The 24,730-nt window shown below is 43.6% G+C and overlaps 1 protein-coding gene across 2 annotated transcripts in view; it reads right to left on the bottom strand.

The window, feature by feature from the left end:
• Window positions 1-18,667: 18,667 nt before the first annotated feature.
• TAFA4 (TAFA chemokine like family member 4) overlaps window positions 18,668-24,730 on the bottom strand; it is a 142,013-nt gene continuing 135,950 nt past the window's right edge. For both annotated transcript variants that reach the window (XM_045290023.1, XM_045290022.1), the window contains exon 5: window positions 18,668-19,970. In XM_045290023.1, coding sequence (XP_045145958.1) covers window positions 19,959-19,970 — 12 coding nt within the window. In that variant the 3' untranslated portion in view covers window positions 18,668-19,958. The remainder of the gene's footprint in view (window positions 19,971-24,730) is intronic.

The following is a 24,730-nucleotide window of genomic DNA, read 5'->3' as shown; positions in this document are numbered from 1 at the left end:
GGCGCAGCTTTAAGGGACGCTGCCTCTAACTCTGAGACACTTTGGACCAACCAAAGAAATGCGGGGTTTGGCAGTCCTAGCAGAGAGCAGTCAATCATCACTCACGTAGCCACAGGGCAGGAAGCAGCTATTCCCCAGATCCGCTCCACCCTCCTTTCGAAGCTTGAAAACAGCTTCCCTCTAGCTAACAGCATCCTCTCCGCTCCTGTTTTCTGCTTAGACAGCGTCTTGGCAATGAGGATGATGTCCCATTAAACTCCGGGGCACATACTTCCTCATTTTAGCAGTCTTGCTGACTGTACTTCACATAATGTCTCATTGCTAAAATCAATTAGTGTTGTATCAAATTTTTAGTTAAGTAATTCTCATTTAAATCCATCTACTTTTTAAGAACTTAAATTCCCAGTTCTGGGCTGTCTTATAAAACGACAAAATTTATTACCGCATTAGCTTCCGAATGTCCTTTTGATCACCAGGGCCGCCACCCTAAAGGGAGCCCTCGTGCTGCCATGAGGAAGCGCTTGTCTGCAGTTAGAAGGAGTGATAGCGCTGTGAGCGGGGATGCGGCTGTCTGCTTCCTGTGAATGTTTCAGTCCTGGGAACCCACAGGGCAGTGCGATTGGGCTATAGTGTTCTTGTGGGTTGGAGCTGACTCATGGTCGGCAGTTTTCTTGTTTTCAGGTGTTTTGATTTTGGGTTTTTGTTTTTGTTTATTGTGTCTTTCCCGCTTCTCAGAGGTGACTTCATTTTTACAATGCCTTCTCTGGAGGTTCTCTGGGTGGTTGTTGTTGCCCATCACCTTGAGAATGATCTCTGGTTACTAACCTGACTATGACTAACACCAACCTCTGGCAATACAAGCTAGGAACATCATGAGAGGTTTCCATCGCAGCTGTGCTCTCTTCTGGAATAAGAAACTGCCTTAAAGTTGTCAGAATTGGGTGAAATACTAAATTATGCCTCACACAGTCTGGTGCTCAACAAATATTAGTTCCCTTCCACTCTCTTCTCCGGCTAATTCTGCACAACAGGGTCAAAGATATCTCTGCCTTGCAGTAAAATTTCACATTTGGTGAGTTTTTTGGTTTGTTTGTTTGCTCGTTTGTTTTAAAAGGAGCCCTGGTGGTGGTGAACTGCTAACTCCAAGGTTGGCAGTTCAAACCCACCAGCTGTTCTTCAGAAGAAATCTAAGGCTAGCTGGTCCTGCAAAGATTCACAGCCTCAGAAACCCTCTAAAGGGCTGCTATGGGTCAGAATTTACTCAATGGCAGTGAGTTTAATTAGGGGGGGGGTGTCTTTTGTTTTAGAGGAGAAGGTAATTCATGATTTCTGGTTTGGGAAACATAAATCTGTCCCCAAACATCCTGATATATGAAATCTCTAGGTTGGCAAAGTTTGCGTTTGAGAGATCAGTTTGAAAGAGTGATGTTTAAGAGTTTTAACAGTCAAACAAAATGTCATTTCTAGCTATGTGAGCATTCTTTCATGTGTGGAATAGAGCTACAGTTAAGTTAAGATGATCTGGTGAGCCAAGTCAATGTCTAGAGGGAGTCAAGTGAGAGATGAAACACAGAGTGAACGTGTCTCAAACTAAGAATAGAGCAAGGCCTACTGAAGATGGCTGAAGTCACATATCTTCCCCACAATTAACAATTTACATAGAGAATCCCGGGTGGTTTTTCTATATTTATATGTTAAGAAATAGAGGGACACTAAAAAACAACCACCACACTCACTGCCAACGAGTTCATTCCAACTCATAAGATTGCATTAGATAGTTCAAATAGTAATACCCTGTTTTCCCGAAAGTAAGACACCCCCGAAAATAAGACCTACCTACAGTTTTGTCTCTCGCTGAAATATAAGGCATCCCCCCTGTATTAGTCTAGGTACTTTGGAGAAACAAATCCACAGCAACTCACGTATAAGAGAGAGTTTTATGCAAAGAAAATGTGCATCACGAAAACATCCCAACCCAATGCTGCCCAAGCCCACAAGTCCAACATTAACCCATACCCAACACCAGTCCACAAAGTCCTTCACCTCACAAAACAGAGGCAATAATGCCGACTGCAGGAGGAAAGCTGAGTCAGTGAACGTGTAAGCATCTCAGCACTGGCAGGGGTCTCCACATGGCTGCTCCAGCACCCAGGGCTGCATCGGGATAGATCCATGCGGCTTCTCCTTGGGGATGTCTTGTAGGAAATCCATCTTGCAAGCTGAAGCAGGGAACTGCTAAGGCAGCTGCACCCGATGCAACCATCACAAAACAAGAGACCCGAGAACTAGAAAGGCAAGGCTTCACCACCCATTTATCCCTCCACCTTTCAACCAGACCCACATGTGATTATCGGCCAGACTGGCACAATTAACTAACTCACCCCCGAAAATAAGACCTCCCCGAGAATAAGGCCCCCCAAAGCTACCGTAACTCTGGACTCTGGACCATAGAGGTGGGCGCCACGCCCGCAGCGCAGCCGGAGCAGACAGGAAGTGTGAGGTCTCTTTTAATAAAACAATAAACAATAAATACGTACTGTATTCTTCTTGGAAAAATAAGACATCCCTTAAAAATAAGACCTAGCACATCTTTGGGAGCAAAAATTAATATGACACTGTCTTATTTTCGGGGAAACGGTACCATTTTCACGGCTACATAATGATCCTCTGATTGGAGATAGTCACCACACCCTAACGAATCACTTTTATTTTGAGATAGTTTAGCTCACAAGTAGTTGCAAAATAGTATAGCTTTCCTAAATGATTACATTTCACATGACCATGTGCATGGTAGAATGTAGTAGGGCGACTTTGGAAAAATTTGGAAAATGTTCTCATATATTTAAATACACAACCCACTAATCATATTTATCCCACAGAAATGAAAAGTTACGTTCACATATATTCTTGAACATGTTTTTTTTGTTTTTCACCAAATTTGGGAAGATTTTCATCTTCTTAGTACTTCATCTTAAAACGCCCTCTTCTTATTACTTGGATTCACAATCAATGATCGTGGAAGCAGCAGCCAAGAATTACTGTATTAAACTGGGCAAGCCTGCACATAAGACCTGGGTTAGAGTGTTGGAGAGTAAGGCTGTCACTTTGAGGAGGACGGTGCCCCTGACCTGAGTCATGGTATTTGCCTTTGCCACCTATACGTGTGAAAGCTGGGCAAAGAATCGGGAGGACTGAAGAATTGATGCATTTGAATTATAGCGCTGGCAAAGAACACTGAACATATCCGGAGCTGCTGGAAGAAGGAGCAAATCTGTCACAGAAGAAGAAAAACCAGACGGTTTCCTCAAATGGAAGGTGGGGAGCTTTCTTCGGGCATCTCTCAGAAGGGACCAGTCCCTGGAGGAGGGCAGCTGCTTGGTAATAGAGAGGGTCACTAAAAGAAAGCAGCAGAACTTCATTGAGATGGATTGACAGAGGCTGCAACAATGGTCTCAGACATGGGAACGATCATAAGTAAGGCACGGGATGGGGCAGGGCTGCACTCTGTGGTACACACACTCCTTGGGCCTTGGAATAGGCTTTCTGCACCTGACAGCAACTCTCCATAGATTCTTATGACTCCTTGGTGGAATTCAATGACACGAATATTAGTTTATTACAGTCTCACAGGTCCTTGAAACTCTGTTCACGTCTACTTCCAATCTATTTTCTCTGTTTTATACAAGTTGTATTATTTCTAGTGGTCTAGCTTAAAAAGTCACTGATTTTTTTTTTTTACTATTTCATCTCAATTCTAATATTAGAGTTGTAAGGTGTTTTGTTTTTCATTTCACTCACTATATTTTTTTACTTCAAAAATCCAATTGGGATTCATCCTTGTGCATTTCTTTGCCAAGATATTCTTCTATTTGTTTCAAAAATGTTTTTTTATGATAGCTGATTCAAATCCTTGGCCTATAATCCCACATCAGCATCACCACAGCATGGGTTTCTGTTAATCATCTTTTTGCACATGAGTTAAGCTTTTCCAGTTTCTTAGAATGACATACAAGCTTGGAGTGTATTATGGGAGATTTTTTGACATTATGCCATCAGAATCTGAATCCTATTGAAAGCTTCTATTTCAGCAGCTAATAGTTTGTTTAGTTTCAAAAGCACATCCTGTCCCAACATGGTGAGTCAAGGCTCCAATGTCAATTAAGTTCATTAGCCTCTTCAGTGTAAACTCTGATCTGCCCACTTGTGTTTTACATTGGTGACAGAACTGCACCCCACAGTGGCCTCAGACATGGCTGAAGGAGGAGGAGGAGGGCATGCCTCATTAATGTAGAGTGGGGACAACATGTTACCCACTTATCTAGGGACAGGGCATCCCTTTGTGACTGCAAAGAGGATGGAGTCACATCTACCCTGACTTGGGAAGTGATGGTGGAGCATGCAATCAGAATTCTGATCACCAGCTCCTTAGAGAAGCCCTGCCATCAAGTTGTTTCCCACTCGGAGTAACACTACAGGGCAGAGCAGGACTCTCCTTAGGGGCTTCTGAGACTAAATCTTCTCAGGAGCAGCCCGCCTCACCTGTCTCCCAGGGAGCAGGTGGGAGGTTATGAACTGCTGCTTTTGTAGTAAGCAGCCACCAAGGCTGCTCATTACTGTAGGGAGTGGCAAAAGTCTGAGCTTGGGCCACTGCCTGTGAGGTCGGTGGTTATGGATTCCAACACACAGCAGCCCGGGGTGATAGAACAGTCCCACGGTGGTTTCTTGGATGGTGTCTTTACAGAAGTATGCAGCAAGGCATTTCTCCCGCCGTGCCCTTGGGTGATCTTAAACTGGTGACACCATTGTCAAGCACTGGGCTAAAAGCAGAAAAGTTGGAAAGTCCTTAGTCTGAACCCATCCAGAAGTTGTAGTGTGAGAAAACTCTGGCCATCTGCTTGCTAACAGAGTCTCACCTAGGAAAACCTATGGGATAGGACGGGATGCCCCCTGTCGCACGGGGGCACTATGCTAACAGAGTCTCACCTAGGAAAACCTATGGGATAGGACGGGATGCCCCCTGTCGCACGGGGGCACTATGCTAACAGAGTCTCACCTAGGAAAACCGATGGGATGGGATTGGGTGCCCCCTGTCGCACAGGGGCACTACTGGACTTGAGAGCACCCAATAGCAACAACACTGACATTTCTGGGTTGAAGCATTTCTAGCTCCTAAATGCTGGGGTCCATAGGAGACAACGACAAGAATCCAGCTCCTAACTGTGTGTGAGAGAGAGACAGAGACTGGGAGAGGGAGAGAGAGAGAGAGATTAATTGATTGATTGATTTGAAGAAGCATTAAATAGAATGCACATTGGCCAGGACCAGAAGTCTAGGCAACCCTGTTTTCTATGATTATTTAGCTTTTTGATACTGTGATTCTTAATTCCTGAAAGTAGAAATCTTGAATCAAAAGTCACCATTAAAGCTATTGGTATTCAATATGTACAGTATAACACCCTAACAAATCTTTAATATGATCATTCCTTTAACATAAGGTCATACTGATCCATGAAAGAATGTTTAATCTCACTACTCATCAAAAACTGCTAACTGTGGCAATTTTGTATTTCTTTTATGAATTATTCATCTTCTATTTTCTTCGGTGATCACCTAAAAAGTGATTGTGGTAAAATGCAAACATTTGTCTCTGTAGCTGTGCAATTCAGTGACATTGTTTACATTCACTGTGTAGTACAACCATCCCCTATGTTGTACTGTATTTCCAAATGTCTTCATCTCCTGAGAGAGAAACTCAGTACCCCATAACTTTCTAATACCCCTTTCCCAGTCCTTGGTAGCCACCAATAAACTTTTGACTTCCTGCACATATCTGTCGAGATATTTCATATGTCAGCCACATAATAATTGTCCTGTGCATCTGACTTCTTTCACTCAGCACTGTGTTTTTGAAATTCATCCATGTCCTAGCATGTAAGAGAACTTCAGTTCTCTTTATGGCTGAGTAGTATTCCACTGCATGCATGTGCCACATTTTGTTGATCTGCTCACCTGTTGATGTGCACTGGTTGGCTATGGTAAGCGGGGCTGCAGTGAACTCTGTCCCAGTCTCTGCATTCAAGTCTTTTGTGTATATCTGTGGGTATGGAATGACTAGGTCATATGGTAATTGTATGTTTCAGTTTTTCAGGAACCCCTTACCGTTTCCACAGTGACTCCGCCATTGTATAATCCCACCAGCAATGGTTGAGGGTTCTGATTTCTCCATATCCTGATCAGTGATTGTTGATTTTTATTTTTTTTAACTTATATTATCTTAGAAGGTGTGAAATGAGATCTCACAGAGGGTTGAATTGGCATTTTTCCCTGGGTAAACAAATGCTTTGTGCTCTACTGCTAAACTAAAGGTTGCCTGTTCAAAGGCACCTGCATTAAAGGGGGCCTAGAAATGGGCTCTCATCTTTCCAGAAGCAAAGAAAACTCCGTGGACAAGCTCCACTTGGTGCCACCTTGGGTTGCCATGAGCTGAATCCAGTTGACAGCAACAGGTTTGGTTTGGTGTGGTTTGATTAATGAAGTGAAGCATCACTTTCTATGGTTATTGGCCATTTGTATTCCTTAAGTGAAATGCCCATGCAAGTCCTTTGCCCAATTCTAAATTGTGTTGCTAGTCTTTATGGTTACATTATAGCATTTCTTGATAGATATTGACTATTAAACCCTTATCAGATATGATGCCCCAAGTTTTCCTTGTTCTATATGTTATATGCTCACATTTTTAAGTCCTTTGCACAAATATTACTCATTTCATTTTAGCTCTGTTGTTTGTTAGGGAAGCATTCATCTCTTTGTTTAGGGCCTTTTTGAAAACTTTGTGTATGTGGATATTAATATTTTGTCTGCCATGTAGGCTCTAAATGTCAATCCCATTTTGACCTTTAGTTTGGTTTGTGTGGTTTTGCCATGTGCAAAGTTTTGTTTTTTATGTAGTAAAATCTTTATACCTTCACAGATATTGTCCTGTTGAGATGATAGATCACCCTTGCAGACCCTATTCCAAGCCTGAAGAGTGTCTGTCTGTCTGTCTGTCTCTCTCTCTCTCTCTCTCTCTCTCTCTCACACACACACACACACACACACACACACACACACACACACACACACACACGCACACACTGCACTGAGTTTACAGGAAGAAACGGAGACCCCAACACACTTCTCTTTAAACCCAGGAAGATGAATGGAGTAACAGAGAGAGAAGACCTTGGAGCCTAGCCTTTTGTTTAATCAAGAGTGAAACAAGAGTCCGCCAAACATACTGAAATGCCTTCCTGCTGTGCCTTCCCTGGCCCCAGCCCAAAGCCTGCGTCGTCGCCAACCAGAGCCATCTGCACTGCTTTTCTGCTGGCAACGTCCCTTTCCCTGGGGAATGTCAGACACAGCACCTCTAGGTGCCCTCTTCTCCAGGCCTGCTTTCCACCCAGGAAAGACAGGGACTCCTAGCATATGGCGGCATCAAATAGCCATGTTCTGACTTTGACAGCCTCAAGAGTTGTCACTAACTTTTGCTCAAGCTGATACTTCGTAGTTTTACTCCAGCTTCTTTATGGTGGCATCACGAATCAGTTTCAGTCCTCTGTCAGATGTACAGCAGTCATACATATTTAAATATTCCAAGTATTGTCCTGATGCTTCTGTCAATCTAAGCAGCACTGAGCTGACCTAAGCATTCTGCTCTATTGATTTGTGTTGAAAGCGAGTGAGTGAGAAACTATGGATTATTTTTTATGTTTTCTTTTCAGTTACTGCAGTGCTAAAATAGCAAGGACATGATTTCATTTTCTATGATTCTTGTGAACGGGCCATAAAGCATCAAATGTCGCACTTAAGACTGGTAACAAAGCAACGGGCAAGATGAAATTCAAAAGGGGGCAAAGAAGTTCAGAGACCAAAACTGAACTACTGAGGAGAGGATTTCAGATTTGGAAGCAGGGATTCAGAGTTCATTTGCTTCGTTCCATTCCTTGATCATTAATTACAGTGATTCAATTAATAATTCAGTGCCCTGAACTATTTTGATAACTCCTCATTAAGGGAATCAAAGCTGATAATTAAAGGCTGGGTCAGAGACCTCCTCCACAGAGAGCAAAGGCTCACATGAACAAGATCATTTTCATTCCTGACATGTGAGCGAGCTATGAATATTGATGGCACCAAATAGGAGTGAGCCAGGCTGGAGTGTGCTCACACAGAGCCCGGCTTTGTTCCAAGCCCCAAATCAATACTCCCAAGACTGCCCACCCTGCTTCGGTAACTGTTCATCCATTATTTACTGGGCTCTTTTGTTCAAAGTTTCTGCTTACAAGATTACTTTGTAACTCGGAATGATTATTTCCTTTCGCATCACTGTGGGATGGGGATGGGAGTTTTTTTTTTACAAGATGAACTTGAAAGAACCGCGTGCGTGCGTGCGTGCGTGCGTGCGTGCGCATGTGTGTGATCTCGTGTGTGTGTGTGTGTGTGTGTGTGTGTGTGTGTGTGTGTGAGAGAGAGAGAGAGAGAGAGAGAGAGAGAGAGAAAGAGAGAGAGAGAGAGAGATCTCGGTTTTTAAATGCAAATCGGGTCCCTGTGAATTACTGTAGCATCCTTTCTGACGGGAGGAAGATAGGCCCAAGGCATTAGTGTCTATGAAGAAAGCACGCGTGTTTTCAACATTCTTCTCAAGACTTCAAACCGGTTTGAGTTGGTTAAGTCAGTCACCGACACAGTACAGTTGGAACTTGAATTTGTATAAGTTGGGTGAAGTGGAATATGGAAAATGAGTGGGATTCCTGGCCTGGGAGGCTTGGAAGAAGGCAGGACACTCCTTTCAGAAGTCTAATACAGGGAGTTGTATAGCTGCCAGGACTGTGCAGTGTAACCCATGCCCAGTGGGCACAGTCTGCTGCCATCTTGGAGTAAGGCATCCTTGTTGCTGGCTGGACCTGTCAGGAGATTTGGTTGCTATGCAACACAGACCTGCTGCCTTGTTTTCTGAGAGACGGAGTTTCCAGCAGGGGGTTCCCGTTCTGCGACACTCACGTTGTATAAATTCGAGTCTGTTTCCATTTCTCTTTGCTTGGCCATGACTGAACTAAAAGTACGAGTTTGAAGCCCTGATTCTGCCGGCCTGCCATCCAAGGTCAGTGGGCAGCAGTGCTCCCTGGAATGTCTTCTGCACTTCCACCGCTTTACTTTCTCAAAGTTCTAACTAACTTGCAAACAAGGAGGAAATGCTGAAAGGTCTCTTAACTGATGCCATTCCGTCACTGCAACCACTTAAATGGCAGCCCCAGTTTGGAGATGGGGACAGTTTAGGTTATCTCTGTACCAGGTGACCACTTGGACTGTCAGTTACACATCTACAATGGGTGCCAACTTACCAAGAACTGATTAACTGCTGATGACCATGCCAAGTCTTTATGACACAATTCTTACCAAAGCCCCTATGAGGTATGATAGCTCAGTTTGTCCCATTCTTACACATTAAACACACACACACAGACACACACTGAAATCAGTGGCAGATAAAAGCTTTGGAGGGTAAATAGCAGAGCTAAGCTTCAAACTAAGGTCAGTTGGTTTCCAGACCTTGCCAATATCGACAGTGTGCCAGCAGCTGATGAACGTATCCTGGTTTCCCACGCTGTACAGCAGGAGGCATGAAGTCATGTCTGTAAAGGGCAAAAGAGTCAACATGTTCGGCTTTATGGACCATGCAGTCTCCGCCATAACTGCTCCATCTGCTCATTTGGTCAGAGAGACTTCATGCATCCATAGGCACTCTGGGTTCCAATAAATTCTTATTTATAAAATCAAGTTAGGGTCTGGGGTCTTACAGGCTTGAAGATAAACAAGAGGCCATCTAGCAGGGAAGCAACAAAGCGCACATGGAAGCAGCACACCAGCCTGTGTGACCATGAGGTGTGGACAGGAATGTGTTGGGCTGCTAAGCACGAGGCCAGCGTTTGAAACGCACCAGCTCTTCCAAGGGACAACAAGGAGGCTGCCTGCTGCCCCACGTGCAAACTCTCGGCAGCTGCCTGGAGCAGTTAGTTCTACCACGTCCTTACTCGATGGCTGTGATGTCTTTATCATGTCGAAGAATCCAAGTACTTTAGGTATAAGTCTCAGAGATCATTTTTCAATTGGCAAGAGATTCTAAAGAGTTAGGCTGCTCACCACACTGGCACCCGTTTCATCCTTGGCCTCTGGACTCCTAAAAAGACCTTTACAAGGAATTCATACAGAGCACTTTCAAATCCCAGAGCGATGAAAGGGGCAGTTAGGTGAGGTTGTTTCCATTTTTGCTTCCCAATCACGTGTACCCACAAACCCTTTGTGTCAAATGTCTACATTAGAGGCAGAAATTTAAATGAGAGAAGTGGGCCAAATGGTGACAGTGGGGACAGGGAGTACAGAGGCCTACCTCTGGGCTTCTCGCTCTCTCCACTCACTAGTGCTGATGTGGGAGCATGGAGGCTCAGTATTACCGGACCTTACTCAGAAACCCTGGGAGCCACACACAAGGAAAGCAAGCTCTGAGTCTGCTTTCGTGTGGCCTCTGCCAAAATATTAATAGTGGTTTCCATATCCTTACTGATTGTGATTCCAAATCCAACTAATAAGTAGGTTGCAATGTTTTTTAATACTACACAGGTCAACAAAGTCTCCTTTAAATAAGAGTCAATGCAGTTGCTCACTAAACTCAAAGATTTATTTGGAATATTTCACCCATTAAAATATACTTAGCAACAAGATGTTTTACCTTCACTCATTCATTGGCATTTTATAAGATACTGGCAGAGGGTAAAGGTGATGGATGCAAACAATGGGATTCTGATAAAACAGAATAAAAACTATCCAGATTCAAGGGTAGCTTAACTTCCTGATGTAGAAGATAGAACAGTGCATGTTTTAGGACTAGAAAACAATCCATCAATCTGTAAGTTGCTGTTTTATATTGACCCCTTGTGGTACAACTTCATTATACCATGAAGTTAGCCATCTGGGTGGGCAAGGTTATTGTTATTAGGTTTTAAATTCTCATACCCACCTGTGATAGGTAGATTTATTGTGCCAACCTGGCCAATGAACAAATACAGGATTAATTGAAGGGCGGAGAGATAAATGGCACAGCGAGCCTTGCCTTTCTTGTCTTTTGATCTTTGATGGTCAGACCAGTGTGAGGCTGCCTTAGCTTGTTCTCTCCCTCAATTTGCAAGCTACGCTACCTGTGGGGCACCTAACCCATGGACTGTGTCACTGTAGTTTGAGGTTCCTTCAAGACCTGCTTTGCCACGATGCTTGAGCTGAGGACTGTCAGACCCTGTCATCTCTCTGACTGACTGTTGGTAACCTGCCTTGCTGTTTGCTGCCTGTGGCCGGATAGCCTGAATTGCTCTACAGAGGACTACCTGGCGGCCCTCAAGACTTGATGGACTGCCAGTGTATTTATTAGCTGTCTCATGGAAGGGAGTTGCACTGAGCCATTTGTAGTATAGATAATTAACTTATTTCTTATGTTCTATCTATCTATCTATCTATCTATCTATCTATCTATCTATCTATCTATCTATCTATCTATCTATCATCTATCTATCAAAAATCATTAGTGTCCTGGCTCTGCTTCTCTAGAGAACCCTAACTAACATAGTGCCTGTCTGTTGTACTGTGGTAGCTTGGACATTGCTGTGATGCTGAAAGCGCTGCCCCCAGTGTGTCAAATCTGAGCAGGCTCGCCCAGGTGGGCAGGTTGCAGTGGAGAAGCCACACCAAGACACACAAGGAGAAGGGATCCTCTGCTTTGCTTCTTTTAAAATGGCCTGTGAAACATCTGACGAGCAGAGGAACATGATTTGACACCGTGCTAAATGAGTCCTTCTGGCTGGGAGGCACTGAAAGTACCATCCGGAAAGAGCTGCCTCCTCAAAGTCGTGTCAGCATGAAGGACATGAATGGAATAAGCTTTTGAGACCCTCATTTAGCACAACACAAACAATAAACAGCTTCAAACGTTCACAGATAATTGAAATATGGAATGTATAATATATGAATCTATGAAAATTGGAAATCATCAAATATGGAATACATAAAGATTGATACTCTAAGTACTAGTGAGCTGAAATGCATTGGTATTGACCATTTGGGTGATACTTTCAATAGGAATGGTGTCCCATTCATTGTTCTCAAAAGATATGGCTACAGCAACGCCCTGTATGCTGTATACATTTTATTCCAGCAATCCTGTGATAGCCATTTTGGTATATTATGCTGATGATTGGGTATAACAGGGTGTATCTCAGAGATGCGCCACCATGGGGGGGGGGTGTCATCCACTTGAAGCTGTGTTATTGGTTTCTCTATTTTTTGGCAATGAAACCTAGGGAAGTTGAGCCTATAGGGCAGGGGTCTTCAAACTATGGCCCGCGGGCCACATGCAGCCTGCTGAGGACATTTATCCAGTCCGCTGGGTGTTTTTGCCCCATTTGTTTTTTCACTTCAAAATAAGATATGTGCAGCGTGCATAGGAATTTGTTCATAGTTGTTTGTTTGGTTTTTTAAACTACAGTCCGGTCCTCCAACGGTCTGAGGGATAGTGAACTAACCCCCTGTTTAAAAAGTTTGAGGACCGCTGCTATAGGGAAACAAAATATGGAGGAAGGAGTGATATAGTAGACTAGGGGAAATAGGAGATAATGTCAATAAGTCTGGACAGTAAAGGTATGTTTGGAGACTGATTATGAAAGAAACTGTACAATCAGGTTTGACAGGACTGAACTATGGAATGGAAGGATATGACATATGTATTACTCCTAATGTACAGCAAATTTTAAAAAAACATCATAGATCCATGAATGGGTTGGGGGCTTACACTGAATCTTAGCTCTAACTTAAGAACAATTAGTTCTTACATCATGGCCTTGCTGGATATACCCTTCATGAAAAGGTCACTGTAGATAAGGGTGCTACAGCAAAGGACAGTGAGAAATAGATGGTGCCCATCTATCAATTGGAATAGTGTCTGGGGTCTTAGTCTTGAATTTAAACAAGCAGCCATCTAAGCAAGGAGCCAACTAAGTCCACACAGAAGCAGCACACCTGCTTGTGTGATCCACGGAAGATAATTACAATATTCGAGTATGGCGAAGAGATACGGATCAGAGCTAAAGGTATGGACACCCATTTTGTAGAAGGCTATGGAGGACAGGGGGAGCCCAAACCCCTCTGCAGAGGATCGAGTCAGACTAAGATGCTGGCAGACCTGCTCTAGCCAAAGGCACGAGTCTCAAACAGCCTTCCTATCAGGCAGAGACCACTGTAATCTTGATCATGCTGGATCAAACTTGATACTTGAGCAGTTGACTCCCCTACACACACAAACTGAATTTGTACTGGGGGCAAGTACAGCATAGAAATCTTATTTGTTCCGTGACAGAAATTTCCTCCCTGCTCTTTTGAATGTTGATGCAAGCCTCTTCCTTCTTGTGCATTATTTGTATTTTTGTCTTTATGCTATTATGGTTTTAGCCTTACCACCTTAGTACGATTTTGTTTATTATTGTTTTCCATTGGGTTTCCCACCACAGGAGGAGTGGATACATAATGCGAATAACTGACACAAGAGGTTATAGGGAATGCAGGGGTGGGGTGGGCGATGGGAGGGAAAGGGGATTTGGGGAGTAAATAATGAAGGCGATGGGGGGAAGGAGCACTAGAACTGGTTGGGATTGCACAACTCACATTAATGGTGGTGACTGTACCTTGATATGATTGAATGATTTAACTATTGAAGTGTATGATATGTAAATTATGTGCTAGTAAAACTGTTTGGGGGTGGTGGAGATAATAATAATCAAGATTTGTCCTGAAGTAAAGCACTGTCAATAACAGGATAGTATGTAAACACAGAAGATCGTTAATACAACTATTATTCATATTTATGTACCAACTACTCATGCCAAAAATGAAAAAAATATGAAGATTTTTACCAACATCTGTGATTGGAAATTGATTAAACATGTGATCAAGATGCACTGATAATTAATGGATATTGGACTGTGAAATTTTTAAATACAGGAGGATCAGTAGTTGAAAAATATGGCCTTACTGATAGAAATTATGCCAGGGGCCAGTTTGTCATTTTCTAATTGCAGAAGTTCATAAGACAATTTACTAATTGACTGTATTAATTTATTAATACATTTGAAACTCATTAGATGTTAATACACAGTAATCAAATCTACCCCAACAATGGAAAGAGATGATAGTGGTGAGCTTCAGAAAACGGGAGGGGGCTGGGGAACAGACACTCACTTGTTTATATACAAGTCCATGAATTTAGGGACCATCTGCAGAACAGGTCTGACACATGGAACAGCAGTACTTCCTGAATGCCAGATGAGTTGTGGGATGATCAAGGCATCCTACGTTGGTGCCTGGCTATCCGAGAGACTGGCATCTGGGGCCTTACAGGTTTTTCTCACAACAGGCAGCCAGCTAAGTAAGGCATCAACTAAGACCTCATGGAAGAAACACACTAGCCTGTGTGATCCACAGATAGTAAATAATAAAATCCAAATGTAAAGGAGGGAATGGTATCAGAGCTTAAATTATGAGCGCCCTGTTTATAGAAGGTTATGGATGACAATGGAAAGCCAAAATCCATTTGTAGGGTCCACAGCACAGATTAATTCTCTAGTGAACCCCTCTGCCCATAATCCAGGGACGTGACCAGTCTGGCTATGACAGCATTGGAAAGTCAATTAGGAGAGTAGTTAGTTTAGGTGTTACACCTTAACATGTGATCTCCCATTTGACTCAAGTTGCTTCAGTTTTTAATATTTTCTGCTTTCTTTTCTATTGAGGTTTTTCTCTGTATTGTCATTGGTGTTGGGGTTTTTATTTGCTTCCTGTTAGTGTGATATATGGTTTCCTGTATCTGAAATCCAGAATAGGTAAACCTATAAAGTAACTAGATTAATAATTACCTAGGGGTTTGGTAGGGGTGGTGGGTTGGGGGTGGGAGGTGGGGTGGGGAAAGGAAGCAATGAACTATGAGAATGAGAAACAAATGTTCTGAAATTGTGGTGATATTTACAGTACTCTTCTTAATAAGATTGATTAAACTGTATGCTATGTAAGGCATATCATACATGAAGGAAAAGATCTTTAAGAAGACAGGTGTGGTAATTACATAATTTCATGTCAACTTGATAAATAGGTAATAGGGGTGGAGTCTAGCTTGTCAATCAGGTCACAGCCTGATTGGTGCCTTCTTATGGGTGTGGCCTTCTCATGAGGATTCTGGGAGTTTTTCTCTCATCCCCTCTGGAGGCAGGACACACACTCTGCTTCACATTCCTTTGACAAGCAAAATGGAACCATACTGATGGCAGCCAGAGCCCTAGAGATATTTCCACCACCACTGGACCCATTCGGCATCACTGCAAGTGCTGTGAGTCAGAAGAGGAATTAATGGGCTACTATCGGACTGATGGGCTAAGATGGGACCTATGGACTGCATCTGGACTGGGATGTTTTATTGATGCATAATGACTTCTTGATATAAAGCTCTCTCTTACACACATATGAATGTCCCTGGATTTGTTTCTCTAGTCAACCTGGGATAACACAACAGAAAAGAATAAAAAGACCAAAATGGATGTCAGGAGTAGAGTAGCTAAAATGAACAGAAGAAACAATGACATAAAAGAATCGGTATTGTAAATGGACCAACAGGCAGTCATTCAAATGCAAGGAAACACTGCAGGTTCCAAATCAGAAAAGGTGCATGTCGGGGCTGTATCCTTTTACCACACTTACTCCATCTGTTTGCAGAGCAAGTAATTTGAGAAACTGGACTGTATGAAGAACGTACATAAGGACTGGAATAAGTTGTAAAAGACAAGCTGCTCACTGAACGCCGGGAAGACTTGAAGCATTTAGTGACAGGGAAGACGGCAGCTGCAGGACCGATTGTACCGCAATGTGAGGAAGAGCAAAATCCTCACAACTTACACCCCGTAAGAGAACATTATGATAAATGGAGAACAGAAGGATGTTGCCAAAGACATCCTTTTCATTAGATCCACCATAAATGCTCCTGGAAGTGGAAGGAAAGGTCAGGAAATCAATCAACTTGCTGCATTGGGCAAATTGGCTTCACAAGACCTCTTGAAAATATCGAAAGATGTCACTCTGAGGACTAATGTGCTCCAGACACAACCAAAGGCCTTTTCAATCACCTTACATGCACGTGAAAGCCGAATAGTAAATACGGAAAACCGGAGAATCAATGCATTTGAATGATGGTCTGGTGAAGGATACTGAAAGTGCCCTGGACTACCAAAGGCATAAATCAATCTGTCTTGACAGACTTCTACTCTCCAGGGTTTTCATGGTTGGGAGCAGGCATCCTCCAGCAACCCCACAGAACAAAACTGAAATCTATCATTGGGTTTCCAACACTCTAGTCTCGAGAGGAGCAGATCAGTCAGTCTTTTCTCTTACCGAGCTGCTGGTAGATTCAAACCTCTGACTTTGGGGTTCACAGCCAGGGTTCCTTTCTGCACCTATGGAAGAGTTTTGAAGGCTGCGAGGTTCCTGATCCCTTCAGAGAGGCCTGGGCTGAGCCCACAGTCCCTGATAGGCAGCTGCATGTTTTCAGAGCAAAGAATGCAAGGTTTCCGAGGGCTGAGAGCACATGTGCCATATTCAGCAGACGGAATGCTGACCTGAGCAGCCTCCGCCGGACTCCCTTGGTGTCTTTGTTTCAAAAGCTGTCAAATTACAGCAACATCTCCTCCCCACTGCCCTACAGGGAAGGAACGGGATAGGAATGAGTCCACTAAACTACTTCTTCAAGACAGCCTCAATTCAGGGCTAACTCTTGAACTAGGTAAAAAGAACACTTTACAGCGATAATGGATGAAATGTCAGCATAGAGGCCTCCCATTTTCCCAAATGGACCATTTATTCCCTGAAAGGAATTTACTCCGTGGAAACAGTTTACTCCTTGGAAATGCACCTCAAGGTGAAGCAGCGACATTTTTCACTTGATCGTATTTGGGGTACAAGATCAGACGTGTACACTGACCACCTAAGCCATTGTTTGTGCAGCATAAACCCCTTTTTAGATTAAAAAGAATTCCTACCATAGAAAGGCAGCAGCCGATGCACAAAACGGCATGGATGTGCTGTAGTTTAATTCACCCACCCCACAATTTAAATTCTCCTTACTGGCACGTGAGTTGGGGAGTGAAAACAATGTAGTTTCCAATAACACTAGGGGGTAACCCTCCCAAAACAGGAAAACGTACGTTCCGCCTGGCTTTTTTATAATACGCATTTTTCCTGCTAGGCAAGCATGGAGCAACTCACTCTGAGTTAGTGCACCCAGTGGTGTGCCCTGGGAAAGTTCACTATGAATTTTTTCATAAAAGCAGTTTTGCTTAAACCTAGTTTTTTTGTGATGGCCAATTTAGGAGAATCGTGTGCAGCTGTGAGATTTTGTTTCGGTTCCATCAAACATAGCGTACAAGGACAGAGCGATGGTGAAAACTCAAGGGTACGAGTGGTTTTCTCATTTCAAAATAGGTGAAATGGTGACTAATGACAAACCTGGTTCTGGACAAAACTTCCTGAACAGATGAAAATGTTGATAAAATGCGTGTACACCAACAATGACCATTGAAGGGATGGGGACATGACCTGGACTCTCTTGGAGCTTGGGTCAGTGAATGTCAAGGGAAGATTTGGGAATGAGAAGGGTTACTGCAAAATGTGTGCCTCGAGTTGTGCCTGACCAGCGGACACGTGGTGCTTTGAATGAACAGCTCTGAAGTAGCCCAGACTTTTTTCCAAGGTCATTACTGGTGATGAGACATGGTGCTATTCTTACGACCCCAAAAGGAAACAATCAAGCCAATGGAAGACACCATTGTCACCTCACCCCAAAGGAAGCTCCCGTCAAGTGAAATCATAGATCAAGACACGCTCGTGTGTTCGTGTGACATGAGGGGGGTAGTGCATTTGGAGTTCATTCCACCAAGTCACACTGTTAATCAAGAAAAGATTGCATAACTGTGTATGACAAAAAAGGCCTGATTCCTGGCAGACAGGAACTGGTTTTGCCACCACAACAACGCACCTCACACAGCCATCTCAGTGTGCCAATTTTTTTTGCAAAAAAACAGCATGCCCCTCTTGCCCCATGTACCTTACTCACCTGACTTCACTATGCTTGACTTCTTTTTGTTTCTGCAAATGAAGAGGGACATGAAAGGACAATGCTTTGATGATGTAGAAAAGAAGAAAAAGTCAAGGGAGGTGTGTTAGCCACCCAAACAGATGTGTTTGAAAAATCTTTCCAAGATTGGAATCACAGATTTGCCAAATGTACTAAGTGAAATGGAGAGTACTTTGAAGGTGATAAAGTTGTTCTGTAAAAAAAATTAAATACATAGCTTTGAAAAAAATGATTTTCTGGGGGTTTGGGGGGTACCCCTTATATATGGGCCAGCTGTGCCCTGTTGTTCACAGAATGAGTTAATATTCATATATATATGTGTATATATACACACACTTATACCTGTACATATATTTAAAATTTTCAACTCTAAGATGTTGGTACATGTCTTAAGGCATAAAATAAAATAAAACTTAGACATCAGCAGGAAGATTGTTTTACTTATTAACAAGAGAGGAACAACACCATAAAGCAGTCAATCAAATTAACAAAATTTAGCAAAGAGATGGACACCACCTACTCCCATCCTCCAGCAAGAATAAAACTCAAGAGAGTTAACTCATAACCAAACAATATTATGTCATTGTATTGATCTCAATTTCAAATTATGGAGAAAACCAAAGAAAAACTGAAATTGCTGTTTGGGTCATTGCTTTCATGTATATAAATCCAGGCTATCCTTACAGTAATATGTATTTGAAAGAACATTACGCATTTAAACCTGGGTCAGTAGCTCTTCAGCTGTAAGATGTGGCTGCAGAGAGCATCTTAGGGTACGTAGAGCCATGACTTAGGCAAAGTCATTAAACCAAGAAAAATGTGACTCCAAATTTTATTCACGTTGTAGAAATAAGATGTCTAGAAAATAAGTTGGAAAAGCGCTCGTGAAGATCAGGAAAAGCCTGAAAACTTAGCGTCTTAGGCCACCTGTCTACAGAGTTTAATATCATTGGTGTAAACTGGATCTAAGAGATCACCCTTGCTCTAAATAGAGACTGGTTTATACTTTATTTACATGATGAGAGAGGAACTAAAAAAAAAATCCCAAGATTTTTGTCATATCTTAAGTGAGGACTTTGGTTATATTGGAATTGAAATACTTTCTTAACACTCAGTAAAATGGTCCCGCCGTATTTCTGCTATGCCGACAATGAAAGTTAAAATAACGCTTCAATTTCAAGATCAATAGGACAGCTGCATTCCCAGCGAGTCCGTCTATTCTTCCAGGTTTGTAGACTCTTCCTCAGCCGTCAATTAGACTTTCCGAATCCACACCTGCTAACAGCATTCCTCGTGCAGACTCCTCACAACAAACACCACGGCCAAAGGAAAAGTTCAGACAAGGAACAGAACGAGAACCTTTTTCAACCTGTGCCCACGTTTCTTTGAAAAGGCCGAAGGACATCAAAGACCAAGCATCTCTGAAGTCAGGATCTGTTCTGGAATCTCCAGCTCGTCCCTTCTTGGAGGCTGCATGTTGTTTGGGAATCCAGAGGAGATGCCAGCCTGTGGTTACAATTCAGTGTCATGAAATCACGAAGCAGAGAGGCCCAAGTCGTCGACTGACTGACGGCCCCTTCTCTCAGTGCACATGTGCAAATGCGATGGTCCCAAACTCCAAGACCAGTCCTTGAGAAATGGCTGAATCCACAGGAGAGAGCTCGCTCTGCAGCCCGCAGCCCTCCAGAGAGGAGATGCTCCTTGCTCTTTGCTACCGTGTGACCTAAAACAAATAAGTGAGCCTTTAGTAGGTCACACAGGTAACGGTAACTCTTCCTGCTACTAAACAACAGCAAAAAAAGGTTTCCACTGGCAACCCTGTGTCAGAGGAGAACGTGCTTAGGGGGTTTGCAATGGCTGATCTACAACCCAGGCCTGCTACTTCTGAGCATACAGTCAGAGCATTCAACTGTTCACAGAACAGTCTGGGGTTTGCATCCACAGAAGGGTGCCTCAAAAAAGGGGCCGGGTTTTCCTAATTCTAGCACCCACACCTCCCTGAGCATTGCACACAGCGGACGTGTGCACTCACCGCCAAACCCAGTGTTCACATCAGATACCCCTTTACCTTGCTTGCCTTTAGGTTACAAAGAAAGCATGCCTCAAGGCTCAGGGTTCTGGCCCTGGGCTTTGTTGTTTTTGTTTATGGTTATTTCCATGGTAGTGTGAATGAAAGTTTACAGAGGCCATCTGTCTTCCATTCACCAATTTACACAGACTTTGTTTCGTAACATCAGTTGCAATTCCCACACCAGAAACACTCTCTTCCCTCCTCCTGCCAGGTTGCTTCCATTCACCCTCTGTAACCCTCCTTTGGCCTCCTGAACTTTGTCGGGAGGCACCGGCTGCCTTTTCATTCTGATGTGGGTGATTGTGATGAGAAGCCCAACTCCTGTCTGGCATTGTCACTTCATAGGCCTGTCTGTAATCTGGCAGAAAGTTGGTAGCCAGGGGCTGAGGTTCCGTCTCGGGCTTGAAGGGTGGCCTAGGGCCACAGCTTGTGTGGTGCCCCTAGTCCTTTTCAGACCAGTAAATGTGGTGCTAGTTTGGGGAGTTACAGCAAATCCAATCAGATTAACTGCCTTCATCACCTATGGAGTTCATCCTTCCATGCTGTGCATGCTTTGATAATGGTACCACAATGCTTTCCCATGGATGTTGGTTATTTTTATAAAAGTGCTGTATTTACTGGTAACATACAACCGTGATGAAGGTTTTTCCCCTTTGGTTTTCTTTTTTAAGCCTCAAAGTCCATTATTTCTTATAGAGGAGCTATTTCCACATTTTTATTTTTACTAGTTTCCCAGCTCAGAGAAAAACCAAAAGGCAAAACAAGGCATTAAAATGTCTACACCATAAAAATATATTTGATGGCATAACACTTAAGATCACGCCTCATGTTTAGACTCAAAAGGGAAAATGAAGTTCACTGAAACTGAGCTGATTTTGACTCACAGCAAACCTATGGGACAGACTAGACCTGCTCCTTATGGTTTCCCAAACCGTACATCTGGACCAGAGCAGTCGGTCTCCCCACGCTCCCGAGAGTGACTGTTTGGAACCACAGCAATGCAATGTTTAACCCACTGTGCATTCAGAACCCAATTCCCAACTTGTCCAAGCATACACTTGTGATTTTCTTACACATAGGACCTTCATTTATGTATTTGGCCCTATAATTGCTATTTTGTTTACACTGGCTATACCACAGTAGGCAAAACAAAGAGCCTGTCCTCACAGAGCTACACACAGGGCTTCTTAAACTTTGTCCAATGCCCCAAAACCATGGGCAAATGCTGCCAGAAACACCTAGGATTTCATTATGTGCTTGATTTTGAACTGATTTTTGGTTGTCAAATTTTTCACAACCGTGCCCTAACCCTTACCCCAGTGCAGTTACATGACTCATTATGGGGCCACAACCCACAGTTAAAGCAGCTTTGTAATCTAGAGTAGTATATGGCAAACATTCTGGAAAGGGCCAGATGAGTAAATATTTTGTGCTTGGGGAGCCATGCCGTTACTGTGTGTAACTGGACTGGACTGACAAGGCCATGGCCAATAGACTGTTTTTCTGAACACTGACATGTATCAAGGAAAATTTAATTTTGGCTCAAAAGTCATTTTTCAAAAAGGCAGGCCCCTGATAGGATTGGCCCACATGCCTAAGCTTGCTATCCCACTTTAGGAGGGATAGTTGGGCAAACAAGACAACAGTGTGGCCAAAGATGATATGAGCTGTGAAGGGAGGTGAAACAGTACACCAGAGAGTAGGGAGGGAGGCTGCTCTATAGTGTTGGTGGACTAGTTATAATTGTTCTATTATTCCTTGCCCGAGTCGGCTCCACCCCATGGCGACCTTATGAATAGCAAGACATCGGGTAGCCCTGTACCATCTTCACCATGAGATTGGGCGGGAGCCTTGACTGGAGGAAGAACTCTCCAGGCAGAAGAAAAGGTGAACCCAAGAGGTCTTTCAGGCCAACGCAGAGCTATTCCGAGGAAGGGACAAATTTTGGATAGGAGATGTTTAAACAGACTGCAAGTTAGAGCAGTCGCTTTGGCTGAAGTGATGAAAGGTAAGCCAGCAGGGCCCAATGACAAAGAGGAGGGACTTAAGAGAAGTGACAACTTCAAAGTCTTTGACTTGAACAACTGAATTGATGGAGTTGGCCATTTTCTCTCTCTGCTTTAGCTTTGTCATCTGCAAAACGAAGATAATAGTACCTGCCCCCTTCAGTTCTAGTGAAGAGTGGGGCCCGGCACCTCTCACATGGCTCCCCCACTGTCAGGGAGTCTATTCCAACTCACAGAGACCCTAAAAGACAGGGCAGAACTGCCCCTAGGGGTGTCCAAGGCTCCCTTGGAGCAGCTGGTGGGTCTGAAGCACTCCCCTTCAGGCTAGCAGTTCGGTGTAACCTACCACCCTAGGACCTGTGGGCTACTCTCATGCTGGTTCTTTGTGGGTGGTGCCCCCACCTAGTGACTTAAAAGTACAATGAAACCTGAATGGCCAGGGCCTGGTACGGTGGAAACTTGTCATAGAAGGTAATGCAAATATTTTCCACTAAGACAAACCACAGAAAAGTTGTAAGACTGCACTTCGTCAAAGGTGACTTGGGAGACTCAAAAAAAGCAAGGGAGTCTGGCTTTGGCAGGTTTCACTGTATTTACCGCTAACCTGTATGACAGGATATGATTTCCAAAAGGTGGCCAGGAGAATTTTATTTGTGGTGGCTCATTTGAAAGTGTTGGACCTTAACACACTCTCAGATCTATTTTCATTTAGGATTATTATTATGCTTGTTATATGTATACATATATATATATATATGGGAGGCTCATTGCTAGTTTGATTTTTGAAGATACAAGGCTGTTGGCATACCAGTAATAGCTCCACTCCCATGCAACAGAATACCTGTAGTCTTCCAGCTCTGGCTATAGGGGTGAGGGAAGATAACCCTGTAGGATCCATCTCAGCAGCACCTTCAAGGATGAGTAGCATTTTCTTTTAATTAAATACTTTTGGGGGGGGCTCTTACTCTCTTATCACAATCCATACATTCACCCATTGTGTCAAGCACATTTGTACATATGTTGCCATCGTCATTTTCAAAGCATTTTTTTTCTACTTGAGCCCTTGATATCAGCTCATTTCCCCCCTCCCTTGATAAATTATAGATTATCATTTTCATATCTTACATCATCCTCAGTCACCCTTCACCCACTTTTCTGTTGCTCATCCCCATGGAAGGGGGTTATATTCACTCTTAGTGATCGATTCCCCCTTTCTCCCCGCACTATTGGTCCTGAGGGGTGAGCAGCATTTTATAATGGGGAGCAGAGGAAGATGATGGTGGCCTAGGGAGGACATGACCTATTTGGTGACTACCGCTCCCAAGATGTTTGTGTTCTTTATTTTTGTCTCTCTTACCAAAGGGCCAGCGTGGGAACATGCTCTTTTGATTTGTCTATTGTACAGGGTGGCAATACCCCTTCTGTCATCCATAAGCTTTCAGGGTCCTTTAAGACAAGGAGGAGTAAAGTGGCACAAGTAAATGGCAGTGGGGTTGAGCAGGCGCTAACGATAATGAGGCTGGGGTAGGGAGCAAGAGGCGTCCCGGCAGCAGCCCCGATGATCAGAAGGACACTTATCTGTGGCATGGCTGGGGGAGACTTGCTAACGTGTCAGTTTCAAGTCGTGGCAACTCCACATGGAACAGAAGAAAATGCCGCCACGTCCTCCATCATCTCAGGACCACTTCCACGTGTGAGCCACGCTAGCCTTCCAACCAGAGCCATTCCGGCACAATGTTGGAAAATACTGTGCGCTGGTTCATGGGGTTTCACTGACTCGTTTTCATGAGTAGACTCCCAGTCTTTCTTCCTAGCCTCTCAATCTGGAAACTTCACTGAACTCTGTCCGTGAGTGACGCTGCTGGCATTGCCTCCAGCGTTAGAGCAATATGCAAAGAACCGGAGGACAACAGGCTGGCAAAGGGTTAGATAGCTGGTGGTACTGATCGGCTCTGGGAGCAAATGGGAGGGGGTGGAGCCCCAGCCCAAGAGACTCATCTGAATAAGACTGCTGCTCAAAGTGTTCACTCCTTCTAGTTCCTCCAGTGAGAAACACTGGAGATAGTCAGGAACTTGATAGAACTTGGGAGTGAAGAAACATAATGAGATACTGAAAAAGAAATTCTCTAACATAGTGCCTCCATCCCGGCACTACTGGCATTTCGGGAGCCCTGGTGGCATCGTGCTTACTCGTGGGATGCTAACTGCAAAAGAAACAGTTCAAAGCCTATGGGAGAAAGACGAGGTTTCCTACTTCTGTAAAGATGAACTGTCTGGAAAACTTACACGAGCAGTTCTACCCTGTTCTGTATGGTCTCTACGAGTCAGAGTACACGTGATGGCAGTGAGTGAAAATTCTTTGATATAAGCAGGATGCCTGACGGAATCCCAGAGGTGATGGTGAAT

Source organism: Echinops telfairi, unplaced genomic scaffold (assembly GCF_000313985.2).
Source record: "Echinops telfairi isolate 266 unplaced genomic scaffold, ASM31398v2 ScPeMD7_31;HRSCAF=116, whole genome shotgun sequence".
In the NCBI taxonomy this organism is placed as follows: Eukaryota; Metazoa; Chordata; class Mammalia; order Afrosoricida; family Tenrecidae; genus Echinops; species Echinops telfairi.
Note: the sequence above shows the minus strand (reverse complement) of the source record. Positions and strands in the feature narration are given on the sequence as shown.